The sequence below is a fragment of the Panthera onca genome, chromosome A2 (assembly GCF_046562875.1).
Source record: "Panthera onca isolate mPanOnc1 chromosome A2, mPanOnc1 haplotype 2, whole genome shotgun sequence".
NCBI classification, from domain to species: domain Eukaryota; kingdom Metazoa; phylum Chordata; class Mammalia; order Carnivora; family Felidae; genus Panthera; species Panthera onca.
Genome location: NC_138340.1, coordinates 140,674,968 through 140,702,966, shown reverse-complemented (window position 1 = coordinate 140,702,966; position 27,999 = coordinate 140,674,968). Strand labels below are relative to the sequence as shown.

General features: G+C 42.1%; 1 protein-coding gene across 1 annotated transcript; it reads right to left on the bottom strand.

Moving 5' to 3' along the window:
• Positions 1–15,995: 15,995 nt before the first annotated feature.
• On the bottom strand, positions 15,996–24,267 carry LMOD2 (leiomodin 2). The gene is made up of 3 exons (XM_060633011.3): positions 23,840–24,267; positions 17,120–18,454; positions 15,996–16,357 (listed from the first exon to the last, which is right to left on the bottom strand). The coding sequence occupies exons 1-3, from the start codon at positions 24,110–24,112 to the stop codon at positions 16,331–16,333; spliced, it is 1,635 nt and encodes a 544-aa protein (XP_060488994.2). The 5' UTR covers positions 24,113–24,267; the 3' UTR covers positions 15,996–16,330.
• Between the last annotated feature and the right edge of the window lie 3,732 nt (positions 24,268–27,999).

Genomic DNA, 27,999 nt, shown 5'->3' with positions numbered 1-27,999 from the left:
TAAACAGGTGATGGACATTAAAATATGATTGCGGTGAAGCAGATCCCCTCCCTCCTTCAATCTAAACCACTTATTTCACAACTGAAAGACAGCTGGAGACCATCGGGTTCCATGAAGCCAAGTCTCATCAAGGTGGGGGCTCGCCTGAGGTCTGTTAGAAGGAGCTAATAGAGTTCAGATCAGGCTACCGGTTCAGTTGCTCTTTTCCATGCGCCTTAATGCTGTTTTATTCTTCTGTATTTTTCTTAAATTATGAACAAATTGCAGATTTACTTTGTTTCTGAAAGATTTATGGCTACAGATTTTACCCTTTCTCACATGTCATCTGGGTGTTGATAGAAGCTACCAGCATCCTGTTCCCGTCTCTGCCTGGGAAAGCTGGCTTGCTTTGAGGAGCCGGCCTCTGACTCTGAAGCATGTGATCATATTTTGGCTCAATGATGGTGGCCACCCTACATTGTCCAAGCATTCGGTCATCACAGGACACTCCTGTCGTTTCGTACTGGGTTAAAAAAAAAAAGAGCTTTTTATTCTACATCCAACTTATTTTTGTTAGTTTCTTATGGGTGTAAAAGGTATTGACTTTAGACGTATTTTGTAAACCCTTAACACTGAACTTGTCTGACAAAAAATTAGCTTGAGAATGTATTAATCTTTCTGTATAATTTTCAGTCAACAGCTGCACTGTCAATTTAAAGACCGGGAGTTCTTCCAAGAGGACAAGGACAAACTGGACACTTTAAATCCACCTTCCTGGTTTTCTTATTAGTGAGACAGGGGAGATTCGAATTTAGTGGCATATACTTCACCCTTCCCGGAAAAGAGGCAGGGAAGTAAAGCTTGTATTCCGGTGTTTGTGGTGTTGAAGGAGACAAGTGAAAGGAAAAGGCATCACCAGGTCCAGTTAACTATAGGGAAACAAAGGTGTTCACAATGTCTCAGTTCTGTAGTGATCTGTGAAGAACTCTAATTAGCTCCTTAACTCCACTTCTGAACCTAAAAAGAGGCAACTTTTATTTATTTTATTTTATCATTTTAGGGCGGGAGTCTAAGGAGACAGAAAATAGGAGAGTATGTATTTGCAAGCAGATTTTTGTTTCAAGATTGGGATTGCGTAAACATTCAGCAAGTAAAATTAAATGTGTTAAAATCTCCATTTTGAAGAGTGATACCCAGTTAAAAAGAAGTTGATAAAATAGGATATTTGGTTTTGTTTAAGCAAAGGTATAAATGTAGAAGGGCCAGCTTTTTCTGAGTTGTATATTCAGCTCCAAATCCATACCAGCCTTTTCAAATGGAAAATTCAATTGCTTTTTTTTTTTCTTTTTTAAAAGACTTTTCTGAACTTTGCTGTGGATATTTGACAAAAGTTGTGATGTAGTTGACACTAACAGGTAAGTGATTATGAGAGAGTCTGATTTAATAAGCGTAGTCCTAGATTGCAACCATCTTCTTACCAAGCCACCGGTAAATGGAGCACATTATGCTTCTATTTAGGTGGCCTTGTTTGCCCCTGGTTGAATGGCTGGACACTACAGAATGTGTTAGGACCTGCTGCCTAAAAACGTTTAGGAAATTTGAGTTGATTCTGAGCTGGATGATAGCTTCAGGCCAGCACCAGAGCCCTAAAGTTTACAACCACTATCCCTGGGTCAGCCTGATGTGGTTTGTGCCACGAGACCATGCACAGAGCTCTGTGCACCACTGAGCCCTCCCAGCATCCTCCTCTCACTTTCCACTTCCATCACTTGGTTTTCCAGAATAACAAAAAACCTGGTTTGGTTGGGAGCCGCTATGTTTTTCATAGATGTTTCTTCATTTCCCAACTATCTAAATAGAGCCAAACATCATGCCGCTGAGAAGGGTAGGGAGACACAAGTACATTTTGCGTTTGAGTTTAGTTTTGACTCTGTAAAGCTTACTTGTAATCGTTAATGGACATTTTAACACAGATGGGATTTGGTGGGTCATTGGAGAAGCTAGGGTAACTTGTAGGGGGGAAATGTGGTTGTATTCTGTCCACTGCATGGCTGGTTAACACTGAGATGTAGCAGTGCCTTTGTATCTTGGTCTTAGCTTGTGATGTGTGTTAAGTTAGAATTGCAGTAATGACCCCCCACACACAAACCGGTTGACATAATAAAGCAAGTATCTTTCCACACTTGGAAACCATTGCTGTATCTTCACGTTGATAAGATACACCACAAAATTGAAGATAGGGATGGGCAGTATAAAAACTAAAGGAATTTTTTGAGAGTTTTTCCCAGAAAGCTTTCAAATACACAAGTTTTTAAAATATGAATATTAAATTAAAACATTAATCTAAAATATTAATTGGTGAATAAAGCAAGTAGGAACAGGAACAGAAAGAAATGTTCTCCTGTCTCAAGTTCCTGGCTCTTCAAAAATCCCCAGGCATCATATTTTTGGAATGACTAGGTGAGTGCACTTGAATGCAAGCATCATTATCCTAAAACTTAGCCAAACTACTTAAAATGATTATTGTTACTGTAAGTTGAGGATGCCTGGGTGGCTCAGTCGGTTAAGCGTCCGACTTCAGCTCAGGTCATGATCTCACGGTTTGTGAGTTCCAGCCCCATGTCGGGCTCTGTGCTGACAGCTTGGAGCTTGGAGCCTGCTTTGGATTCTGTGTCTCCCTCTCTGCCCTTCCCCCATTTGCACTCTTCTCTCTCTCTCTCCCTCTCTCTCTCTCTCTCTCTCAAAAATAAACATTTAAAAAAAAAACTGTTACTGTAAGTTGGAAGTAGACCCCAGAATAAAACAAATCTGTTGTTCTGTACTAATATATCTCTAGATTAAGATAATAAAAGTTCATGTGGCCACATAATGCTAAGACCCATTGAGAAATCAGGCTCTCCACCTCCCCTGCCGGCTTTGAACAGGTTTTTGTAGTTTATTAAGTTACCTTGACACTTAGGAACAGCTTAGGAATAGAAGGTATGCTCATGACTGATAACAAGAGTGGCCAAAAGTCACACATTGGTGAAACAGGAACGGAGACTGGAAAAACCTTGACACTAAATGTTGGAGACGCACATGTGTGGCTACCAATGGTTGAGGCCATGTGAGCCACTTCCAGACCTGTCTAAAAATACAAGGTCTGTTCTAGCAGGTCACTGGAGATGCAGCCTTGAAGCCACATTATTAATGTCATTTAAGAAATTGTCTTTAGGGGTGCCTGGGTGGCTCAGTTGGTTAAGCTTCTGACTTTGACTCAGATCATGAACTCATGGTTCCTGAGTTCAAGCCCTGCGTTGGGCTCTGTGCTGACAGTTGGGAGCCTGAAGCCTGCTTCGGATTCTGTCTCCCTCTCTCTCTGTTCCTCCCCTACTTTCTCTCTCTCTCTCTCTCAAAAATAAAGATTAAAAAAAAAAAGAAATTGTCTTTGTATGGGTGTGCATGAGCAGGAACATTTACGTATATTGATGTATACAAATATTTATGGAGCCACCCTGACCTGTGGAAATTAGAAACAACCTGCCCAGGTACAAAGAGGAGACATTAGTGCACAAGTACTTGGCTGGCTCCATTTAGGTGGAGAAATAGCATTTTAGCCATCGTGAAGCCATCACGTTTCTTAGAAAGTTTACATTAATGCACTCAGCATCTAATGAGAAAATTTGGGAGAAACAAAAAGATATGGAAAAGATTTATGTTTATAATCATTATCCACAAGACTGGCAATGGGTCGAATGGTTTCAAGATTCGACTGGGCTGGTTTTAGGCTGGTTTCAAGATTTGGTGACTGCAGGCTGATGAAAGCAGGGTTGTTAATTTGGGCTACTGTATAATTTGTAAATATGGCAAGAGTTTGAATAAATCACTGACCCTTCAAGAGTTGTCAGTGCTAAGTTAAGATCTCTCCATGGCTGTTTTTCCCCTTACAGTTGGGAAAAAGAACCAGCCCTTAGGCATGGAATTTTGGGCATGTAGACTCAATATCCAACATACTATTTAGTGATGTGTAGGTGCTAGCAATACTAAAGACTATTATCTGTTTCTTCAAAAATAACTGGCCTGAATTAATGTGACCTTGACAGTGGTATTAATTGACTTACCAGAGCTGTTCTGGCAAGTCTTCTGGAGGAACAAAAATATGTCCAGTTCAAAATATAGAAAATTTGTTCTCAAGTTATTTGGTTTCCAGACTTAAATTCCCATTGGCAATTTTTCACAACATCTACCTCAAAGATAGAAACCACTGCACCATGTTGAACAGGGCGGCAGAAGAAACAATTTTCAGAAAATTATGGAGATTGTTTCCCCATCTGAGGTACTGTTTCTCTTGAAAGCATCGTCCCCTTCAATCACTCTCCAGCTTTACTCTTTCTCTTAATATTGTGGCAACAATTTCCCTTGGGCTTACCCCTCCTAGAAATTACCCAATACAATTTTTTGTTCTATGGTTTCTGTCATTCCCTGCTACTTTCCTCCCCGGAAACTGAAATGAACAGTAATTGACAGGTAATTAAGAGATCTGGGAGTATACAATGCACAGAAGAGGATTGGGTTTGCATGTTTGTGTTCTTGAAACTTGTGAGTTGATATTGGGAAATAGGGAGTCCAGCAAAGATCCAATGAACTTCATGGAAGTAATAGCAAGAACATCTTCAAATATTGGCAATACATTTACCAGCCCATACAAGTGTTTTTGTTTTTGTTTTTGTTTTATTTTCACTTTTTAAAATTAAGTTTTAATTTCAATTCCAGTATCGTTACGAACGCTTTTCTCATAAGCACTTTTCCCAGAGGGCACAGCAAACACCTGACCACTTAGTTTGCATTTCCCGGTGTCCAGAGTTCTCTGACTTCCTCAGGGATTCATGCCCAGCCCTGTCCCCTTCTGCAAAGGGAACTGTAATGTGGGCACTCATCCAGTTGCAGACTGGGCTACTTTTTGATGATAACGAAGCCATCTAAGGGATCTTCCAAAAGCCTCATGGCCATGCTTACTCCATCCCCAGATATTTTTCTTTTGAGATGTTTTTCCTTTGAGAATAGTCATGTTTAAAAGCATCCATTTTAATACTAACCAGTATTTATTAGGACACTTACTAAGTGTTGGACACTGCATGAAATATTTTGCTTCAGGAAGTTGTCCCAATTTTTCAACTAAGGGAAATGAGACACGTTAAACAGTTTGCACAAAGTTAAAAAGCTGTTATCTGTCAGAGCTGAGCCACAGACTTAAGTCTGTTTTAATACAGAGGCTGTGTCTTTAACCACTAGAGTTCCCTGCCTCTCACGTGCATTAAGTCACCAGTGATAGTCTGGGTAAAAAATAAAAATATTATTCCAATAGCTTTATTTCAAAAGTAGAAGACTTGGGATTGTTCTCCTTATGCACATGCAAAAGTCCAAAGGGAACTGTTTCATTCTGTTTTCCAGGAAAACACACACACACACACACACACACACACACAAAACTCAACAAAAGGAAAATATGTTATAATCATGCAGCTCAACCAGCAGCCACTAAAGCAAGCCAAGGCACGTTGTGAGATCAGTGCAGTCTCATATTTTGGGAGTATTCAATGGATAGAATATAGTATTTTATCATTCATCTTTGGTTTGCTCATCCCCAACCCCCATTTCCCCCCTTCCACCGGCACTAAAATATTTTTTTTTCCATTTGAAATATTAGATTAGGTAACTAACACGTTTGAGTAATCCCAAATGCTTAATAAGTGATGACACAAGGATTTATTTGGAATTACCTCAGAGTCCTCTCTCTGAACTTGAAGTGACCTGTGCCAGTGCGTCTCCTTTCCTTACGCATTTTCCATGTATTTCATGTTTTTACCACCCCAATGGTGACTTCCCACTTATGAATATCGTATGTGGAGGCAAAACTGGTTTTGTTTTGTCTTTTTTTTTTTTTTTTGGCTTATGTTAAAAAAATTTGCATGCCATTAAAAACAACGTTCACCACTGATAGCTTCTGAGTACAAGCATAGCTTTCCATCCTAACAAATCAAGATTCCCGTTAAACGTCCTACGAGTGTCTCTGAAAAGAGTCACCAGAAATTCTTGGCAGCATTTAGAGAAAAATAAGTGAGGGGGTTGGTATGTATTACCTTGCTCCTCCTGAATGTGGTGTTTCCAGCTTTGTGCTGGTCCTGGGTAGGAGCCACAACCCCCACTGCTGTCATGTGGATGAACCAAAAGCTGCAGAAAACCAGGGTAAACCTTCTAAAAAGACCATCATAAATATGTATAAATACATGCAGTTCCCCCCCCCCGACTCTTCCTTCAAAAAAAACCCCCCAAATGTCCAAAAAATGTCGTTTAACGTTCCCAATTTTGCTGAAGGGTTTGCAAAGGGTTCCTCTGAGCAGCCACTCGTCGGTTTATTCGCTCACATGGATTCACGGGTTTTTAATCTGCGTGCCGCCACCACCCAGCCCCGGGCTCGAAGAGGAGTTAATCCCAGATAAATTCAGGGAGGGCAGTTTGCAGAGTGCAACCTGACACTGACTTTTGATCATCTGTTTTTGTGTTTATGTAACAGTGATCACTCAGATGGATCATCTGAGATTTCATTCAGGAGGAGAGGAAATTTAGCGGTTTGTGCTCGTGACAGCAGTATTTGGACCACAGCTTGTATGTTTGTCAATGACACGTTTAATTTTTAAAAATCCAAAATATATAACCCCATGACAGCTGTGTTGCTAAGAAACCGTTTAGTTTATAATAAAGGTTATATAGCTAATTGCACAATGTTTCCATCCGGAACAGGTGGTTAGTCGTCTGAAAATTACTGCAGAATAGCTAATATGCAAACAGAGAATGTATCAGAGTAAAACCCTCCACTTTAGACTGCAAATTTGTCTTTAGGGTTTTAAAGATTATACTAATTTTACCTCAAGATGGTTCTTTTAGAGAGCAGGACTTTTCATTTTCCAGTGTCAGTCCCTGGCTGGCCCCAATGCTCTCCTGACAATAGCTTGCACAGCCACTCGTGACCATAGCCTGACCTCTGCTCCCAGATCACACAGAGAAAAGGGATGGGGGCTTTGAGGGAGGAGAGGCATCAAGAGAGGATGCTAGTATTCTTAGAACTCTGGCCTTACAATATTCACAAAGGAAATGGTATCATCGGGTGCTCCTTGGAGCCCCTAAGCCTCCATGTGTAGGTCCTGACTTGTCTTAAAACCTGGGACCAATCTTCCTCTAGAACTTCATTTCCCAACCATGTTCCTTTTTGATCCCATCCCACTGTTGGCCACTCCGGGAGGAACGATGGGAAGACACTGTCACGTTGCTTCCTCATTGTCACTGAGTAGCTGATATCTCCATCTATTCAAATACATGTATTGAGTGCTTGCTGTTTATTAGGCATAAAGATAAGATATAGTCTCTGGTCTCCAGGATATATAGTCCAGGAGGACAGTGGGAAGATTAAGACATGTACACAAATAGTACGCGGCACAAAGCAAAATATATTGTGAGACTGTGGAAAATGAAATATAACAGGAGTGGGTATTGAAGGAGGAAGATGAGTTCAGTTTTAAATACATCATGTCTGAATGTGAATGTGTGGGCACAGAATCACGGGGGGCGTTTATTTGTGCTGGCAGTAAGGATTTGGAGGTCATGTGATATGAGTAGTATTTAAAGATAGCAGCTTGGATGAGGTCACCCGGGGAGACTGTGGAGAACAAGGCTCTTCTGCAGGATGCCCTTTTTCCCATCTCCTTGGGTCAATAAGCTACTTGTCTTTCAAGGTCTCTTGCAGGATGAATTAGGTGCTGTCCAGATTTAAAGAGTGGGAGGGGAATTCCAGGCAGGTAAGAAGTATGCGAAAAGGGGTGTGTCAAGAGGGGCCACCGCCTGTTCAGGGAGCTGCAGGTTGCTCAGGACGGCGTTAGCACATGTGGACAAGCGGTGGAAATGAGGCAGAGAGATCATCAGGGCCATGTCTGCCAGGCAAAGGGATTTGAATTTTATTCTGTAGAATATGAGCTACCCCTGAAGAATTTCAAACAGGTGGCTGCTGTGATCAGAACTGCATTTTGGACAAATATCAATCACTCTAGCATGTTAAAGGCAAGTTGGGGTGAGTGGGAATGGAAGCAGAGCAACCAGTCAGGAAGAAACCAGTTCAGAAGCGACAGTCCAGATAATAGATTGTGAGTGACTATATGAGGGTTTTTGTGTTGTTCTGGGAGAACATATAGCATCTTCCAGGGGGGAGAAATTCTATTCACAGCCATAACTTTAGGGTGGCTCCTGTTAGATAAAGGGCTCATGGGATCTGCATCACACTAATTAGCTTGGAGGTGCAAAGGTAGACCCGAACTTCTCGTTGGGATGGGACCAGAGAGAGCTGAATTTGCTGTGCATAACAGAGTGAAACAAATCTTGAATTCCCGAAAGTAATGTAGGGGGGACAGCAGTGATGCAGAAGCATGACAGAAGAGGAAGGAAGTGATACGCTAGCAAGAAAACACAGACTATTAAGTGGGATGAAATAGCCAGGGGCATGCGGGGGGAGGGAATCTCTGATGGTAAGTTAGAGGACTTCTCACAACAGTAAGGTCTCATGTTTGGTTTGAAGTCGTTTGTGTTGCTCTAATATCAATCTTCCTTGGTTTCCCCAATTTTCATGCAATGTTGGGGCTTTGGAAATCAAGAAGGAGGGCTGATTGCCATGGGTCAGTCGCCACATTAGGTCAGTATAATTTGCACCAGGGCCATTAAATCATAGGTTTGGTAGATGCAGGCTCAGAGCAGGGACCCAGAGACAACTATGAGGAGGAATTCTCCTCCATCCCAGGAATTCTCTGAAATCTTGCAGAAGACCATGGCCTGTCACAGAGATGGAATGAGATTTCCAACTGACTTTATCTAGAACATACATGCAGTTTCCCCCTAAAGTTATCCTAGAGTGTTCCTATAAAAAATTCCATAAGCAGAAATGGCATAAAGCAAAGAAGCAATGACTTAATTTGTATGGAAAAATTTGTGAGTATTCCCAGATCCAAAAAATAACCTCTCCTAGTTTTTTCTGGCACACAACTTCCTAACAAATGCACGAAATAAATTGAGATAAAGCACAGATGCTCACAGACGTGGTTCAAAGCTATGGAGGCTTGGTGCTGAGATGCTGAACACAGGTCCTGGTGAGGGGTCTTGGCTGGGCCCTCTCGCAGCCTGAGGTGTGCTTTACCCCTTAACTAGCTCACTGCAAAAAAAAAAAACACTGAATGCTAGTCTCGGTTTTGGGTTTTTGGGGTTTTTTTCAAAGATGAAAATCCTCTTTGGATTCCTTTTGGTCGATGGAAATGGGTACTAACATAGGTCTTTCATAAAAGTGAAGAGGTATAATGCAAACTTTCAAAAATCAGGGTGTATATATATATATATATATATCTAAACATACACGTCATTTTTACTTGACATATATCTATAAATTTATATATAAGTATATAAATAATATAAATATTTTTTTCATATCAAGTAAAAATGATTACGTGTGTGTATGTGTGTGTGTCTAAAATATAATTTTAATTTCTCATGTCAAGTGAAAATGACATACCAGGAGGATGTGCCTTTTCTCTTCTGAGGTCCGGGGACCCTCTGGCCGTCCACCAGCAGTAGACCCTTTAGTGAAACACTGAACTACACTCATCTTGGAGAATGTCCCACCCTAGCCCTATAATCGATTTCCATCTCCACTGCTCCCATGAATTTGCTCTCATCAAGACCACCAGTTCAAGTGACCCCCTTCAGGCTGAGACAAAACTTGCTGAGACATTTTACGGCACTGACAGCACCTTCCTTGGGGCAACTCTGCTCTGCCACACAATTCTCCTCTCCTTCTGACCGGTTACACTCAGAATGCTTCTGCAGTCTCCACACTCGCTGACCGTCCTCACCCAAACCGCCGTCTCTAAATGCCACTCATACCATGTGACCCCCCAAGCCCCCATTTCCAGTAGGAATCTCATCCCCATCATTCTAGACCCGCCCACACAGTCAAACGGACAGGCACTTCCGTCACAATGTATTTAAAACCGAAGTCATTTTCTTCCTCCAGCACCTGTTCGGCTGCATTCCTGTCCCACTCTGTGGCACTGCTATCCCCCCAAATGGCCCGGCCAGGAACACAAGTGTCGACACAGACTCCTCTCTTTTGTTGCCCCCTGCACCCTACGTTTAGCCCGTTACTAAATTCTGTGGAATATGTGCTTCCTTAGTCTCTGCTCTGTTTTGATTCCTTTACACTTACACAGAGTTCATAGTTCAAATTTGTGTCGTTTCATTCTTTCTTTTTTTTTTTTTTGGTTTATTTATTTGTTTTGAAAGAGAGAGAGAAGAGCAGAGAGAGGTGGAGAGAGAGAGAGAGAGAGAGAGAGAGAGAGAGAGAGAGAATTCTAAGCAGGCTCTGCACTGTCAGCACAGAGCCTGACATGGGGCTCGAACTCACAGACTGTGAGATCATGACCTGAGACAAAGTCAAGAGTCAGTCAAGAGTCGGACACTTAACCAACTGAACCACCCAGGCACCCCTGTATCATTTTGTTCTTAAATGATAGCAATGGTCTCCCGACTGGTCTTCCTACCACAAGCCTGGACCTCACGGAATCCATCCTTCTCTTGGTTACACAGGTCATATTTTCAAAACCTTTATAAACATCATGTCATTCCTCCTCTTGAAATTCTTTGATGCTCCCAAGACTTTCATAATTAAGTCCACATTCCTTAGCTTGCACTAAGTCACTCAGATTGGGCTTCTGTAACTCTCAGTTCATCCCAGCTTTTTTTATTCATAAGTAGAAAATAGTATGAAGTTTTTGAAAGACATCTTACTAATGCATGCCTCTGCGGTTCAGATAGGCATATAATTTGGCCACGAAAAAGTTGGTAAACATGATAATTTGGTTGAAACCTAATTTCCAGTTTGGGTGTACCACAATGATGGGTCACAACCCCAATCTGGGAGATGGCTTTTTAGCTGCCAATCATTCAGTCAATCAGTTCTTGTAAGGGCTTTTTGGAAGAGCTGCAAGTCAGAATAACTCAAAGGGATGGGTTAAAACAAACTATATATCCAACATCAGAGGACTAAGCAAAATAACCTAATTATCCAACAGTCACTGAACTTTCTCACATAAAATATGGTGGGTTATACAAAGGTATGTATGCTATCTTCCCCTTTTTGTAGAAAACAAAGTAATGTGTATATTTAAATATGCTTCAAGGAGAATCTAAAAGCATATACACTACGGGTCATCAGGGGTTGTTCTGTGTGGGCAGGATTATGGGGATTCTTTAGGTTCTTTTGCTTATCTGTATACTCTGATTTTTCTTAATGATCACAGACTATTTTTGTAAAAACGTAGGCCATGCAGAAACTATGCAATAGTTATATTTTCAATTCACCAAAATCATCAATACTATAAAAAAAGACTGAAATATTAACTCTTGACCAAATCCTTGTTTTTACAGAATTACATTAAACCCTATGATTTTCAACTATTTTCTAGATTGCTCTGTTTCCACAAACTTAAATATCCCTCCTTGTTCCCTGACTTCATCATGTGACCCTTTTTTTAGCCTGGCATCTTCTCTCTTTTATATATATAATATGTATAATATATATATCTACATAATACGTATTAATATCTATAATATGTATATATGTATGTATAATATATATATGTATGTATATATATTTAGCATTTATTCATTTTTTTTTCAACGTTTTTTATTTATTTTTGGGACAGAGAGAGACAGAGCATGAACGGGGAAGGGGCAGAGAGAGAGGGAGACACAGAATCGGAAACAGGCTCCAGGCTCCGAGCCATCAGCCCAGAGCCTGACGTGGGGCTCGAACTCACGGACCGCGAGATCGTGACCTGGCTGAAGTCGGACGCTTAACCGACTGCGCCACCCAGGCGCCCCGCATTTATTCATTTTTGAAAGGCAGAGAGAAACAGAGCACGAATGGGGGAGGGGCAGAGAGAGAGAGACGGAGACACAGAAACAGAAGCAGGCTCCAGGCTCCGAGCTGTCAGCACAGAGCCCGACGCACGGCTCGAACTCACGGACCTCGAGATCATGACCTGAGCCGAAGTCGGCCGCTCAACCGACTGAGCCACTCAGGCGCCCCCTTCTCTCTTCTTTAAAAGTCCAATTCATGTGTCACCTTCCTTAAGAAGTCCTTCTTGACCCCTTCTCTGCTTTTGGTCAAGGGTCTATGGTGAACTGTGGCTTACAAGTTAAATCCACCTAACGTCTATTTTTGTACAGCCCGTGACCTAAGAAGAGTGTTTTCATTTTTCAATGGTTGAAAAAATCAAAAGAGGAAAGTTCACAACTCATGAATGTTATCTGAAATTTAAATGTGAGTGTCTATAAATAAAGTCCTATTAGAAGACAGACCTGCTCTGCTCACTTCTGTATTGCCTGTGGCTGTTTTTGCCCCGCAGGGCAGGGTTGAATAGCTTTGGCAGATACCTAATGGCCCAGAAAGTCTAAAATATTTACTCCTTAGTTCTTTACAGAAAAAGTTCGCTGACACTGACTTTAGATGATTAGGCTTCCTCAGTGCCCGCCCAGGACCCTACACCTGCCTCTAACTCTGTTCTTGCCGCAGATTCGGGAAGGGATGGTTTTCTCAGCATTCCCATTGCTTTGAGGTGGAGGACACTTTCTAATTGAACCTGGTCTCCCCAGCATTGAGCACAGGGTCTTAAACACAGGAAGCATCTGGTAAGGAAATACATGATGCTTGCAGGAACGGCATTAAACTCCCTCGATTGGAAGGTAAGGTACATGATGGGCGGCTCAGTTGGTTAAGCATCTGACTTACACTCAGGTCGTGATCTCGCGGTTCACAAGTTTGAGCCCCGCGTCCGTCTCTGTGCTGACAGCTCAGAACCTGGAGCCTGCTTCAGGCTCTGTGTCTCCCTCTGTCTGCTCCTCTTCTGCTTGTACTCTGTCTCTCTTCCTCAAAACTAAATTAAAAACATTTAAAAAAAATTTTTTTAAAGAAACGTAAGGTACATGAGGACAGGGATTTTATCTCTGTCTGATTTTATCTGATTTTATCCTCAGCATCCTCAGCATCCAGGATTTTATCTGATTTTATCCTCAGCATCCAGAAAAGTATCCGGAACGTGGTAGGCACGTGGAAAATATTTGTGGAAGTCGTTAAGTACAGTAATGTTGGCCCCATATTTCTGAGTTTTCTAGTTCTTAGATCAATTCTTAGCCTTTCAGACCATGCTATTTGATCATTAATGAGAATAAAACTCCACTTCCCAACCCTCAGAGAAACAGAGAAGCGAGTGTTAAGTTTGTCCCGGAAGGAAGCGGCTAAGAGGCCTTCTCAAGAACCAGTGGATCTACCCTATTCCTCGGTGCGTCTCAATATAGGCTTTTTGCAGCCTGGTACCTCCTCCTTTCACTCAGAGCAACTACGTCAGGGCAGGTATTAAATCAACATCCTGCTGACACTGAGTTATTAAATACCTGTGGCAGCACGGCTCTCGGAGCAGAGTGAGACGCAGCATCCTGGCTCTGTTTCAAATCGGGATGATGTGTACCTCAGGAGATTAACGTGCAAATATAAATCACAGCCTAAACACTTCATCTGGCCTTGGACGCTCTTCTCCCAGTGAGCTGAAAGCTCTTGTTAGAGGATGAACTAATTAGTGTTCATTCAAACCGTATGAGTTTGCAGGAAGGATAAACTAAGAATCCCTCTCCTGTGCTGAATGGAGAGAGTCCTAACACCGCAAACGTTCACAGTACTGTATTCCGAAACAACATTCTAGAAAGGGTTTTCCTGAATGCTAAATATACCCACTCAGTTTCTGATCCTGTCACACCTGTGTTGTGATGGGCTTTATAACATTTTGTTTTGTAGATTGAGTCTGAGGGTCCATGTCTTTATTTACATTTTGTGAAGTTCCCGGGAAGTGCATGCCGCTCTCTCCTCGGGCCCAGACATTTCCAGCAAGGTAGATTTTATTTGTTTGTTTGATTGTTTGTTTGTTTATTATTTATTTGTTTTTAAATGTTTATTTATTTGAGAGAGAGAGAGAACACAAGTGGGAGAGGGGCAGAAAGAGAGAGAATCTCAAGCAGACTCCATGCTATCAACACAAAGTCCAATGCAGGGCTTGAACGCACGGAACCGTGAGATCGTGACCTGAGCCGAAGTCGGATGCTCAGCTGACTGAGCCACCCAGGCATCCCTAGCAACATAGACTTTTAAATGCAAAGGTCAGAATATCTGTTTGCCAATCACTCACTTCTGGTGAGAAGGCCTGGCCCGTGTCCCCAGCCATATGGCTCTCGGCCGCCGAGATCACTAACCTCTTCTCCTCACTCCAGAGAATTTCTCCACACCGGCTTTCTGGGATTCATGTGTGGTTTTACCAACCCTGATTTATCAGCAACCGTTTGCCCCTTGACCTCATCATGATGAAGTCGGAAGTATTTCCAATTTAGAGGAGCCCTGTTCTCATGCACATACAAAGGGGTTGGGAAAAGAGGTTTGGCCTTGGCTTTCTGTTCTAAATAAACACACATGTACGTGCGCACGCACACAGACACACGTCTTTTAAGAACCTGCGTTTTAGCTTTCTGTTTGTTTGCATATTAATAATGGGCATGATTGTGAACACTAATAAAAACAGTGAAGTCACTGAAAGTAGAAACTGAAATCTCCACCACTGTTGTGAGAACAGGGACCCTTTAGGAGGTTTGAGTCTGGAGAGAAGCAGGGAGGTGATGTCACGTACAAAGGGACCAGGCTGTACAGTCAGAGATACGCATGGTCACGTGCAAACTTGACTTCTTTGAGCCCGCTGCCTCCCGGAATGGTTTCCTCATCTCTAAAATGGGGACAGCCCCTTTTGACGTTTTCGTGAAATATATTCATGAGACAATGTAGATAGTTCAGAAGATGTCAGCCGCTCCCCACGTGGAGCCAGCTAGCTCGGAGGTCGCTGGCACCCACCTTCAGAGGTTATATAGGCCGTTCTCTCTGAGTAAGACAACGGCAGAACAATAGAAACAGACTAAAAGAAACAGACCCAAGAACTATTGGAGAAATATTCTAGTGAAACAAAATCCGCTTGATTGAAGATAATCCAAAGCTTTGTATGTAGAGCAAACAATTATTGAATGAGTGGCCCGGAGAGTTTTGCCAGGACCACTGTTAGACTCTGTAGGACACAAAGGAAACACTGCTAATCATAGTTAAGACAAAGGACTTTAGAAGAGATTTATAGCTTTCGTAAGTTGGAGTGGAGCACTGGAGCCAGATGAAGGAAATCTCGGATATGTCTTTCTCTAATTTGATTTCAGGTCTTCCTTGAGTGACAGGGAGGTGATATTTGGGGATTAGAAATACATGTGCCTTTGTCCCCAGATGTGTGTCGAGGACGTCAATGTCACCGTTTGTGGAGGGCACACAAAGGCTGAGGTCCACTGGACTAAGGCTCATCTAAGGAAAGTTCAAAGGGAGTTTTGAGAGGTGAATCTTCAGTGTCGGCTACAAGATAACTCTGCATTCAGGGCTTATTTTCCAGGAATTCCCCTAACACGATTTCCTCTATCAAGAAGCTTTCCTTCACTTTTTTTCTTTCCTCCGGAAATAGTTGACTTTAATTGTAAATGATTGAATTGACTCCTGGGTACCTATCAGCCTTTTGGGAATGGGTCTAACATCAGTGCGTCCAGGATGATGATGGCCACTTCAGGAAGTTTCCTACAGCTTTTATCTCACTACCAAGAAGACTTTGAAGAAAATTTTTGATTTCAGACATTTTAGAAAGAGCTCTGATCGAATTTTCTTGGATGTGAAAAAACAAAGAAAGGAAAATGCTAAGGACCCAAGCCCTTTTTGGGTAAGAATGTCATATTTTTAATATTTAGCAATGTTACATACACACCTCACATATGCATCAACTCAAACACACAAAAATTAGTTTGTTTTAAAAAAACCCAAAAACTTCAATCCAAATTTATTGGGATTACAAAAATAACAGCGCATTTCATTAACTCACAACAGCTCGGAGTTACCAACACATCCAGGGATGTAAGAGCATCTTTAAATAAACTGCTTCTTGCCAATACAAATCTCATAACATAAAAAAGTAGTTTATTTTCATATTTACAGAAGAAACATGCTGATTGTTTCTTAAAATTCTTCTTGGAATTAATGGGTGAGGCTATTTTTAAAGTCAGGAAACATTTCAAACTGAAGAAGGTACTTTAGAAACAGGTCACAATGCATTCGATTTAATACCGCTGAATGATTCTGCATCCTCTTCTCAAGATCATGTTTTTATCGCAGAGCTTCTGGAACTTCCACCTAGAAGAATGGGGAATTCTCTTTCAATAAAACAACACAAATGATAAAACGAAAACTATCTGTAGGGCACGTCTCGAGCAGTGTTCTCTGAAACTACCTCAGATATAGATTGATTATTGCTGTGTGATATTCAACTTTTATATGATACATTAGGTTTTATTTTTAAGGTTTATTTGTATTTTTATTATTTTTTAAAGTTTATTTATTTTGAGAGAGAGGGCTCATATGCGCCAGTTGGGGAGGGGCAGAGAGAGAATCCCAAGCAGGCTCCGAGTTGTCAGCACAGAGTCCGACGTGGAGCTTGATGCCACAAACCGTGAGATCATGACCTGAGCTGGAATCAAGAGTCAGATGCTCAACCTACAGAGCCACCCAGGTGCCTCTATATTGTAAATGAGGTTTTAAATCACCTGAAACTTTGTGGTAAAAATTTTGACAAGTGATAATCTTTTTTGGAATATAGATTATATTCCCTGATTTTCTTATTAAGGAAATCAGGATTTTTATATATTGGTGTGCCTTAAAATAGGCCTGGCCCTTCTGGAACCAAGATGCTAAGAAGGTGGCCCAGGCTCATTCTCCAGTGGAAATGTGCCCACTGGTCACCTGCTCCTGGAATTCCGAATGTGGATGCTTGCTCTTGCATGCTGCAATATTTTAAACATTAATAAATATGTTGAGAGGTGACTTTGGTACCATCGTGTCATAGGGGCTCCCTCACTTACCACATCCGTGCCCCAAATCTGCTCTTGGGTTACTTACCCGCCTTAGCTGTTTTATGCTGCTTCCTCGAATAGCTTCCATGAGATTCTCATGAGCTGATCTCAGTGGGGTAGAAGGTCGGGAAGTGTCTTCCACTTTCTTCTCTTGCACTGACCTCAGGGAATTTTTAATTTCCTTTAGGATATTGTTTGGCTGTTTTTTAACCTTTTTCCCTTTTTTCTTCTTCCGTCCATTTTGTAATGCCCGCTGGGCACTCTCCTGTTGTTTGATGACTTCTGCAATGTTTCGAGTGATGAGTTTTTTCTCTGGGAGTGGAGGAGGAGGGGGTGGGGGAGGAGGTGGCAGCTTTTGGGGAGGAGGAGGAGGGGGGGGTGGGGGAGGAGGAGGGGGTGGGACCACAGGAGATGGAGGGCGGCTCCTCCTCACAGTTTGGACTTTCTTGGGGAGTTTGGGGGATGACCAGGGAGAGTGCCTGGGAGATGCATGAGGGGAAGAGCCAGGTGTTCCTCTCTGCCAGACTTTGGTCCTAAGATTGGCTCCTCCATCACAGCCCTCTTGCTGTTTTTGTTCCTGCATCCGCTTCTGCCTCTGTTTATCCATATTTCTCGTTAAGAGGCTCGTCATGCTCATTCTTGGTCCTGGGAGCTCAAAATGGTAACCCAGTCTCAGCAGCGTGGTGTTCTCCCTGAGCAGCTTGACGATCTCCATCTCCACCTGGCTGCCCATGATGTGCCTCTGGTTGTGGAAGCGGAGCTCCGTGAGCACCGTGTTGTGCTGCAGAGCCCGCATTATGGCCAGGATCCCCTTGCCTGTGATAAAGTTGGACTCCACGTTGACGTTGGTGATGTACCGGTTGACTTTGAGCATTTCTGCAATGGCCATGGCCGCGCTGTCGTCCGCGCGTGTGTTGGCCAGACTGAAGGTCTTCACCACCGTGTTGCCCTTGAGTGCCTCGGCGAAGCGGGCGAGGGTCTGCGACGTGATGTTCTCGATGTTGTTCAAGTTGACCTCTGTGGTGTCAGGGTCGTCGTTCCTTATCTTTTCCAAGGCATCCTCAATCACGGTAGGATTTCCGCAAGGGTGAATGGCAGCTGGCGACTCTGTGTTCCTTCCACTGTGGCCATTGGTCAAATTTATGTTTTCGATTTGACTTTTAAATGTCTTTGGCTTAGAGTTATCAGAATCGGTGCTATCATAATTTATAGTTCCATTAATACCTTTCTCCTTCTCAGCTGTTCCTTCCTCTTCCTCCTCTTCCTCCTCCTCCTCTTCCTCCTCCTCCTCCTCTTCTGTATACACCTCCTCAGAAATCTCACTGTTAGTTCCAGTGAAAACAAGCTCTTCCTCACTCTCTTCTTTGTCTTCTTCTGCAACCTGAAGAGCACAGTAGCATCAGTAAATTGGTCATTTGTCAGCACATTTTTAAAAAATTTACAAAAGTAACACATGGTTTTGCAATAGATCAAACCACTATGTTGTACATCTAAAAGCAAAACAATGTTATATGTCAATTATATCTCAGTAAATAAAAAACGGAAATAACACACGGCAAGTAATACAAAAGCATGTAAGGAAAAAAGACCACTCTCTTGCTTCTGACCTCTCTAGTTGGGGTGATCAGGGTTAACCTTTCATTGCATATCTTTCAAGAGCTTTTATAAACAAACACTTCATTTGTTTTCTGCAGCATAAATATCTAGAATTCAACACACTGTATTAAAATTTACTATCATTTTGTCAATTTGAATAAATGAGTCAGAACTTCAGCTTTGGAAAACCCTTGATCCATTTCTCATTCTCTTTAACAACTTGCTCTGAACTATGTGACTCCTTGTTTACTTAGAATTTAGCAAATTCAACCCTCCCTTCTGGAATCACTCCTCTGCCCTTCCTCATTTCTCCATCCCGAAGAAACAAATGACAACGAAAATACACATGTTAATGGATTCCCTTTCTGAACGCTCAAAAATTCTTCCCCCGATTTGCCTCCAGTAGCAGCTGCGACAGCCACGGAGTGCTCTGTGCCCCGGCTTGTCTCAGTGAAGCCAGAGGCAGCGGCATCCTTTGCTTCTCCAGCGAGAACCTACCTCTGGGGTAGGGCCTGGCACAGGGTCTCAGAGGCCCCGCACCACCTGAGAGTGGCCGCTGTCCCTGTTGCTGCTGTGGGGAAGAGAAGCCGAGGGGGCAGGGCTGCTGTTCTTAGCTGCAGGTCAAAACCTAGCTCGATGCAGAAAAACATTCAGGTCACCCTTTGCAGCAAATCAACTTGAAATCTCATGCTGAAGCAGGGTTAAATGAGATGGACTGCGGAAGACAACAGGTGGGAAAGATAATGGCCCCTGGCCCTAACTGGATTCCAACCATCACGTGAAACAGCAGAGAACAGTAGAAAATCTTGAAGCAAGCCATTGCCCCGGCCTCATGGTCTTAAATTATTTACCATGTATCAATTATGAAAGACTTTTAGGCAAACACAGTCTCAATGCTATCTTTGGCTTTCCTGCTTACAAGACTTTGTACTAAGAAGCCTGAATGACCCCTTCTTTCTCTTTTTCTTGCTATCTTTTCTGATTAAAAAAAAATAAAAAATTCTGGAAATTGCTAACAGAGTCTGATTTCCCCTAATGCTATCTTTTTAGCCCTTTCTTTTATCTCCTCTAAGGCCCCAAGCCCTCCCTTTCCCCCCAGGGCTCCTGCCGCCTGAGGCATGTGGAATGAGCTTTGGAAAACACTGTGCACGTCTCCAGGTTTGTTTGCCCAGTTGCTACCACAAAATAGCCTCCAGTTATCCACTTGTTTGGAGTGGCAGGCACCAAGCGATGGCCTGGGGAAGGGGTCAGCCACTCCTGGGATAGTTATCCGGTCTTTATTTACTTACTTCTTCAGGAGCAGGAAGATGGGAAATACTACGTGCGTGCGTGTGTGTGTGTGTGTGTGTGTGTGTGTGTGTTTGTGTGAAGTTTTAGCTGTTTCGGTATTTGGAGGAAAGGGGCCTTCTCAAAATCTAAGGTAAACTGCCCTTCATGCCAGCCTTACATGTTATCCCCTATCCCCCGGAAGACCTTCAGGCTCTTATCTGCAAGAGATGTTTTCCCCTCAAGATGTATCTGAGAGGGGCACCTGGGTGGCTCAGTTGGTGGAGTGTCCGACTTCCACTCAGGCATGACCTCACAGTTCCTGTGTTCGAGCCTGGCGGCGGGCTCAGTGCTGTCGGTGCAAAGCCAGCTTTAGATCCTCTGTCCTCCTCTCTCTGCCCCTCCCCTGCTTGTGCTGTCTCAAAAATAAATAAATAAAAACAAACAAGCAAAAATGTGTCTGAGAGACAATATCTGAAACTGTTATCCAGCAATGAGTCTTAATGTAACATCTAAATGACACTTTTTCCAGAAAGCCTTCTTTGACACTTCCTCATATTATCCCCTCATATTATCCTTGCCATATAGGGCATTGTAATTCCCCCAGTGAAGTACTTACTTACTTACTTATTAATTAATTAATTTATTTATTATTTAGAGAGACAGAGCGGAGCGGGGAAGGGGCAGAGAGAGAAGGAGAGAGAGAGAGAGAGAGAGAGAGAATCCCAAGTAGGTTCCCTGCCGTCAGCTTATGAACCGTGAGATCATGACCTGAGCCAAAGTCAAGAGTCGGAAGTTTAACTGACTGAGCCACTGAGGCACCCCAAGTACCTGTTTTAATTACTTGTTTGTCATTTTTCCCAAAAGACTGTTAACTGGGTAAGGACAGGGATCCTGTCTGTTTTGTTTACCTAGTGCAGTGTTTAGCATATAGTAGGAGTTCAATAAATATCTGTTGGCTGAACGGATCTAAATTGACATTGGCTACCAGCCGCTGACAGGATAGGTCCAGTGCTCAGTGGGTGACTGTCCCCAGTCATCTGGAACTGAGAGGTTTCCCAGGATGCAGGATTTTCAGTTCTTAAATCTAGATAGTCCCAGACAATCTGAGATGGTTAGCCAGCCACCCTAGGTGGGGGACACCTAAAAGAAAGACACCAGAAGGGAGAAAAGTGTCTGGAGACGGAGTTAAGAGGATATGAAAAAATAATCTTTGCCTACTTCCTATGTTATCTGGCTTTTGGACTGACTGCACTGTTCCAGGTCTGCTATCTGCCAGTGCTCTGGAGTTAACCTTGATCCTTGTGAGAATGGGGGGTGGGAAGGTGGGGATGGGGTAAGGCATGAGGGCTAGTAGAGAGAACATGAATGTTGGCACTCTCGGGGAATAAATAAGGCAACAAGAAGGTAGTGGCCAACCATGTCTCCTGATCACCTCCCTGGCATCTTTACGTGAACAAGAGGCAAGAGGCTTGGTTTTCGGTTCTGGTTCTGGGTCTACCCCTAAAGAGCTGGCTGACTGTAGTCAAATCAGTAAACCTCTGAGAGGTCTCAGTATAGTTGAGCGGTCCTCAACTGTGGTGTGTGCCATAATCACCTAAGGGGCTTGTGAGACCACAAAATGCTGGGCCCCACTCCTAGGAGATCTGGGGGAGCCCTAGAATGAGCAGTTCTAAGAAATTCCCGGGTAATGCCGATGGGTTGGGTACTCACAATTTGAGAATCGTGGTCTTGGCATCAGCAGACCTCAGTCTGAATGTCACCTCTCCTAATAAACTGTTAACTTCAACTGAATTTCTTAACCTCTCCTAGTCTCAATTCTCATGTGCAAGAGTAAGAATTCAACTAAATAATATGAGTGAATTTATTGGCACCTATGCCTGAGACCCAGCAGATACTCAAATTAGGGGGGGGGCTAGACCCTCTGGCCTCCAAGGCCCCTTGGAGATTAATGCAGCCTAAGTTTGTGTGAACCCAAGTGGACAGAGGCTGTCATTCAATAGGAGTTGAACATGGTTTTCATAAGCCTTTCAAAGCCAATGGCCTGATAACCAAGACCCCCATCTCCTTCTTGTGGTCCATATTGCACTGTTCTTCACTTACATGGCCACTCCCTCCCCTACCCACCTGCCAGCTGCCTTGAACTTTGTCCTGTGTGGGAATGGATTTATAGGCTCCGAGGCTTCTGCTCAGCCCCCCCTTGTGACTACAGAGACAGCTGGCCGGCTGGGAAAGTGCAGTGGCAGAAAAGTTAACTACCCGGAAGGGAATCGAAGTTCATCAACACACAGCCTCTCTAATTGAGCTGATAAGCCCCTGGCAGGGATCAGCAAAACCTTTGGCAGGATCAGGACGGGTTCCATCATAACGGACAACAGGCTTTGCCCTTTGATTCCTACAGATATAAAGACATTCTGACATGAAAATGCCTTTGTTGGGTTACTGCTGTGATAGCTATCTGTCCTGGATATTCTGTGGCAATTTTCATCTTTTTATCAAGGAAATTCTTTAAGAACTATAATCAAAATGTTATATTTTATATATTTTATCAGATTTTTGACACATAATCCCACATGAGGAGGGGAAAAGGACCTCTGAAAATCATAGTTGTGGAGAAACTGACCAGCCCAATCCTGGCTTCACTTTCCCCTTCCACCCCTCAGTGCAGGCAGACACCGTGGCCTTGGCAGACCCTGGCTTGATCCCAGTGGCCCTTCCCGCAATGATTGACATGAACAAGGCTCACACATATCTTGCTACAAATGTGGCCCACACACCCTATCATCAAGATCATCTAACAGTGCCTAGATTAGTACTGTGGAAGTCTTTGCCATTGGATTCAGGCCATTTTGATTTTAGATGATTCTAGTGTAGCCCACAGGTTTTAAACTGTTGCTCCTGACCTGTGTTATTGCACAGGTTCAGGAGTTTATTATACTGTATTCAAATTGCTATTTTCCCAGAGCATAGTCTTTTGAACTTTCCTCTCTTAACGATCTGTAAGGCAAATCCGAAGTAACTGTTTACTGGGCAGAACACAAGAGCTTAAAAGACCCGAGCTCTAATATAAGCACATTTTCCGGTCTCAGGATCACCATTATAAAGCAGGAAGGAATCTTAGAGGTTATCTACTCAGGCATGTTTAACTTGGGTCCCCAGGTGGGTTTCGGGATGTAGGTCGTCATTTTGAAATGCCATGTAAAAGGTTGTGTGTGTATGCACAAGACACGGACAGTATCTGCAGGAGAAGTTTTGAACTTATCAAAATCTCAAAGGGGTTCTTGATTTACAAAAGAAACCCTAGATTCAACTCCCTCAATGGACAGGTGGGAAAGAGAAGCCTGCAGAGATGGACTATCTGTTCAAGGTCTAACAACTTAGGGACAGCACAGCGACTCGAAATAAGGCCCCCTGGCTCTCAGTCCTGCGTATTTCCCACCACTGCTCACTTTTCGGTGTTGGAAAAAAAAAAAAAAAAAGAATCATTTTTACTGTAGTCACCATTACAGTCAAAGCAACCAGAGTACCCACTTCTGTCTTTATAGAAGGAAGTAAATCTACCTAACTGCAATATATATGTAATGTCACACACACTATGCCACATCTAATTTGTAACTGAAATTAGACTTATGTTTGGCAATATATCTAAACCCATGCCTTGCTTGTGAATTATTTTCCTCTTGAAAATGCCATCTTGATTGACTAAAAGTCAATCGAAGGATCCCAGCTAATAATTTTACATATTATGTTCCCCGGGTGGCCTGAGGAATTGTTCAGTAGCAGGTGCAAATGGGTTATGAGGAAAGAAAAGTGAAGAGGACTAAAAAGTTAGAGAAAACAGGTTCCCGGGTTGGGGGTGGGGGTCGGGGGTAGGAGTAGCTAAGGAAAAAACCCGAGAGCCTACCTTTCCACACTCCCCCAGCCTCTCCTTCTCCAAGAGTTTTTGGGACTCCTTTTCCCAATAGGCCATCAGTGCCTCTCTGCTGAATGTCCCCGTGGGGGTTTTCTCGGTCAGACTCTTTTGCCTTAGCCCCACGGGAAGGCTGTGATCAGGTTCAATGTCTTCCAACTCCCTCTCTAGCTCCTTCAGCTCCTCAGCTGACAGGGAAGCGAGAAGTTCATCCTCATCGATGGATTCATATTTGCTAAGTCCTCTCCTGTAGCCAAAGGTAGACATGGTCCTTGCTTTGTCAGACCCACAAGGAGCTTGGAGAACCAGGCATTCAAGGCAGCCGGCAGCAGGCAGGGAGGCAAGTAGGCAGGCTGGTCAGCAACTGGAGCTCAGAGTGGCCTTTTAAGAGCGGTGATACAGGGCCGTGACAATGCAGAGAGGGGGTGAAAGCATGGGCTGTTTTAAGCAGCAGACGTCAGCTAGACATTTGAACACAAAGAATGTCACATCGGTGGTGGACGGAGGTCTCAGAACCAGCGGGGATTATTAACATACTGGCCAGGGACATATTTAGCTGAGCCTGATAGCTCATGAGGACAGGCAGGGAGTGTTGCAGATAGGGAGTAACACAGTCCTCACTTTGTATTCAAACAACAGGAGAATGAAATTTATTTTGACAATGACTTGCTCCCACCACCATGGCCATGAAAAGATTCTTTGATTACAATCTCAGAGGTTGAGAAATGACTACACATCACTCTATAAGCAGTTGTTCAGGTTCTTCTAAAATCATATTGTGGGTGGCGTTGATGGTAACAGAAGGCTATAATAACATAGAGGCTTAAACTTTCATTGTGTTTTTGCAGTTTACAAGCCACAAAGCATAACAAGTCCCGTGAGATGATTATCCTCCTTTACAGATTTTGGCAACTGAGGCTCTGAGAGATTAAGTGAAAACTTGGAAGCTGGAAGTACAGAAGTGGCTTTCTCTACTGCACAAAATGGCTTCTTTCTCTTCACTCAGAAGTATTAGTACATAACTAGATCTGCAAATAAAACTCCAAAAAGACAAATAACAATGCTGGGTATAGTTTATTAGTGCTAAGCACTTTATATATTTTTATCTCATTTAACCCCACAGTCCTGTCAGGTGTATTTTGTCATCCATATTTTACCAGTACAGCCACAGAGAGGTTGAGTAACTAGCCCACAGCCACAGAGCTAAAAAAGTGGTGAAACTAGAATTTGAACCCAGATTGGTGTGTGGGCTGAAAGCTGAAGGGATGCTAACATGAAATTATATCTATATATTTGTCCATATTCTTATGAGTGTGAAAAAATATATACATACTTTATAGGAGTTCATCAATATATCATTTTAGCAGACAGATATATAAAGAGCTGTTAAAATGTGTATGCATAGAAATATACACTTATTAATACATGCATAATATGCCATACTTTGTTTATTACGTTCTGCAATTGGTGAGTATTTGGGTTACTTCCAGGTTTAGGCTGTTGTAAATAATGCTGTGAACATGTATGTGCAAGTCTTTGTGCAGTCATATGTTTTAATTTTTCTTGGGTATATAGTAGCAGTAGAATTGCTGACTTATATGGCATATTTACATTTAACTTTTCAAGAAAATGCAGAGTTATTTTCCAAAATGGCTGCCTCCAGTTACGTTCCCATCAGCCATGATGTCTCTCTGCCTCCTAATTCGTTCCTGCCCATCTTTCTGATTATAGCCATTTCAGTGGGTATTAAGTAGGTCTCACTGAAGTTTTAATTTTCGTTCTTCTTATTACTAGTAATGTTGAGCATCATTACATGCGTTTATTTTTACCTCGATAAAGTATTCTTTGGGACAAATCTTACAGTCATTCTAAGTTGGGTCGCCTTGTTACTATTGGTCTGTAAGAGTTCTATAACATATTCAGGACTTCAGCAAGTGTATGGTTTGCAGATATTTTCTTCCACACTGGTGTCTTTTGAAGAGTCTACTGCTTGAATTCTTGGAGTTATCTAAGAAATGGTTCCTAATCCCAGATCAGAGATTCTCATTCTTATGTTTTCTTTCTGAGTGTTCTATAGTTTTAGGTGTTTACATTTAGGGCTGTTACTCATTTCAACTTATATTTGCATATGTATAAGGTGAGGGTCTAAATTCATCTTTTTGCATACAGATATCTGATTGGCTTAGCAACTTTTTTGGAAAAGACTATACTTTCCCCTATTGAATTGCATTGGTGCCTTTGTGGAAAATTTATTGGCCATAAATGTAAGGATTAGTTTCTTGGAGAGTCAGTTCTGTTCTATGGATCTATATGTCTATTTTTATGAGATACCGCCTTGTCTTAATTGCTATGGACTTGTAGTGCCCGTTGTAAGTTCTCCAACTTTTTTTTTTTTTTTTTGCAAGAATGTTTTGGCTAATATGATCTTAACTCACTCATGATGGTATTCTGCCTCCAAAAATAACTATGACTCTTCAATGATACTGATGAGAGTGATGATTATGAAATTAGAAATGGTGAGTTCGTTGGTTTTTTATGGGCTGTAGCATATACCTTTTGTGTAGCCTCACTGGTCACACACTTTTTTTTATGTGAAAATGGGTTTGATTTTTGGAAATGACATCAAATCACAATAGCCAGATTTGGTGAATGAGATGAGAGTTATTCAGCTGTATAACACATGTTAGGTAAAATAATGACTTTAGCTGTATAAAAACCTAGGTGTTTTTTGAAAGCAAAGAGATGAGAAGAAAATACAAGGGGTATGTAATTATGTACAAAAAAAATAGTGGAATTGTGTTTTTCCTCTTTCTCCCGTCCACCCCCCTCCCTTGTTTAATTTTTCTGTAACATTTTAATATTATTTTTATTTGACAGTTGATTAAACACACACTTTATGCCAGATTCCTATTTAGGTGCTGGGGTTAGAGTAGTGAAGAAAACCAACAAAATCCCTTCCTTTGTGGAGTTTACATTCTTTAGTTGGAGGAAACAGACATAATATAAATAAACAAATAAATACAAACCATATCCGGCAGCTCTATGGAGAGAAATAGAACAGGGTAACAGGGAAGAGAGAAGGTTGTGGGGATAATATTGCATGCAGGTAAGATCTCTATAATAAGGTGACATTTGAGCACACACCTGGAGAAGTAAAGGCTTGATGCATGCAGATTGTAATATATATTTGATGTGACTATAAAATAATTACTGAGATATTCTTGGAATCAGATTCTAGGCTTTCAAAGGGACTTTGAAATACATAAGTCCTCTATCACTGCATAAGTGGTCACCTAGAGTTTGCTTGAACACTTTCAGTGAAAATTATACATTAGCAAAAATTCATTTCATTGTTGGATAGCTCAAATCATTAAAAACAATGGTTTTCTATTGTGTTGTAACTGGTCTCTTGAAAAAAATCACCCCATATATTTTTGTTTTCTCACTGGAACAATCCAGAATAAATTTAGTCTCATGTGAGTTTCTTCTCCCAAATCTTGGATGGCTGATGAATGACTTTGGAAATGAATCTGGAAGAGTGTTGCTCTATGACAGCATCACTGGAAAAAAAATTAGGGCGTCTTAAGGACAATACCTTAAGAACAATGGTCCTTAGATATCTTTGTGTATATGCTACTAATCACTCTGATTGCCATAATAATCACAGCTCACAGATGATCTTAGTTCACTGGATCCCCCTCTGGGTAATCTCCACAAACTTTAAATCCATTGGATGAAATTCTGTTGAGCAATTAAACATGGCCACCTCACCCTGGCCAGACTTAACAGTATGATGAATAGTTTAGATTGCTTTGCAGCCCTGTCAACCTTGAGGGGAAAAAAAACCCACAAAACTTTCTCTTTGAGGAAAAAGATCAAATCAAATGTGTTCCAGGCATCAACATTTTCTATTTCAGGGTTTTTGCTTGATTACATTGTGTTTTTGAATAGAATTGCTTTTAGAGTCAATAATACTACAAGCCTTTTGACAATTAGCATCTTTTGTTAAAAAAATATCTATCACGGGGAGAATTATTTCCATGGTTCTCAATTCATAATTGCATACACACGATTTTGCATTATATTGGCAATTTCCTTTTTAGTGAAAACAGAGTTTCCTTTTTCATTCTTTTTTCTCTTTTGGTTTCCCCCTG

What these genes read in the sequence shown, in the direction of transcription:
- LMOD2 (XM_060633011.3), bottom strand. Translation starts at nt 24,112, where the DNA reads ATGTCTACCTTTGGCTACAGGAGAGGACTTAGCAAATATGAATCCATC. An exon ending in GGCTGGGGGAGTGTGGAAAG is followed by an intron (nt 18,455 to 23,839) that starts GTAGGCTCTCGG and finishes TGTGCTCTTCAG; the next exon opens with GTTGCAGAAGAAGACAAAGA. An exon ending in GCATAAAACAGCTAAGGCGG is followed by an intron (nt 16,358 to 17,119) that starts GTAAGTAACCCA and finishes CCATTCTTCTAG; the next exon opens with GTGGAAGTTCCAGAAGCTCT.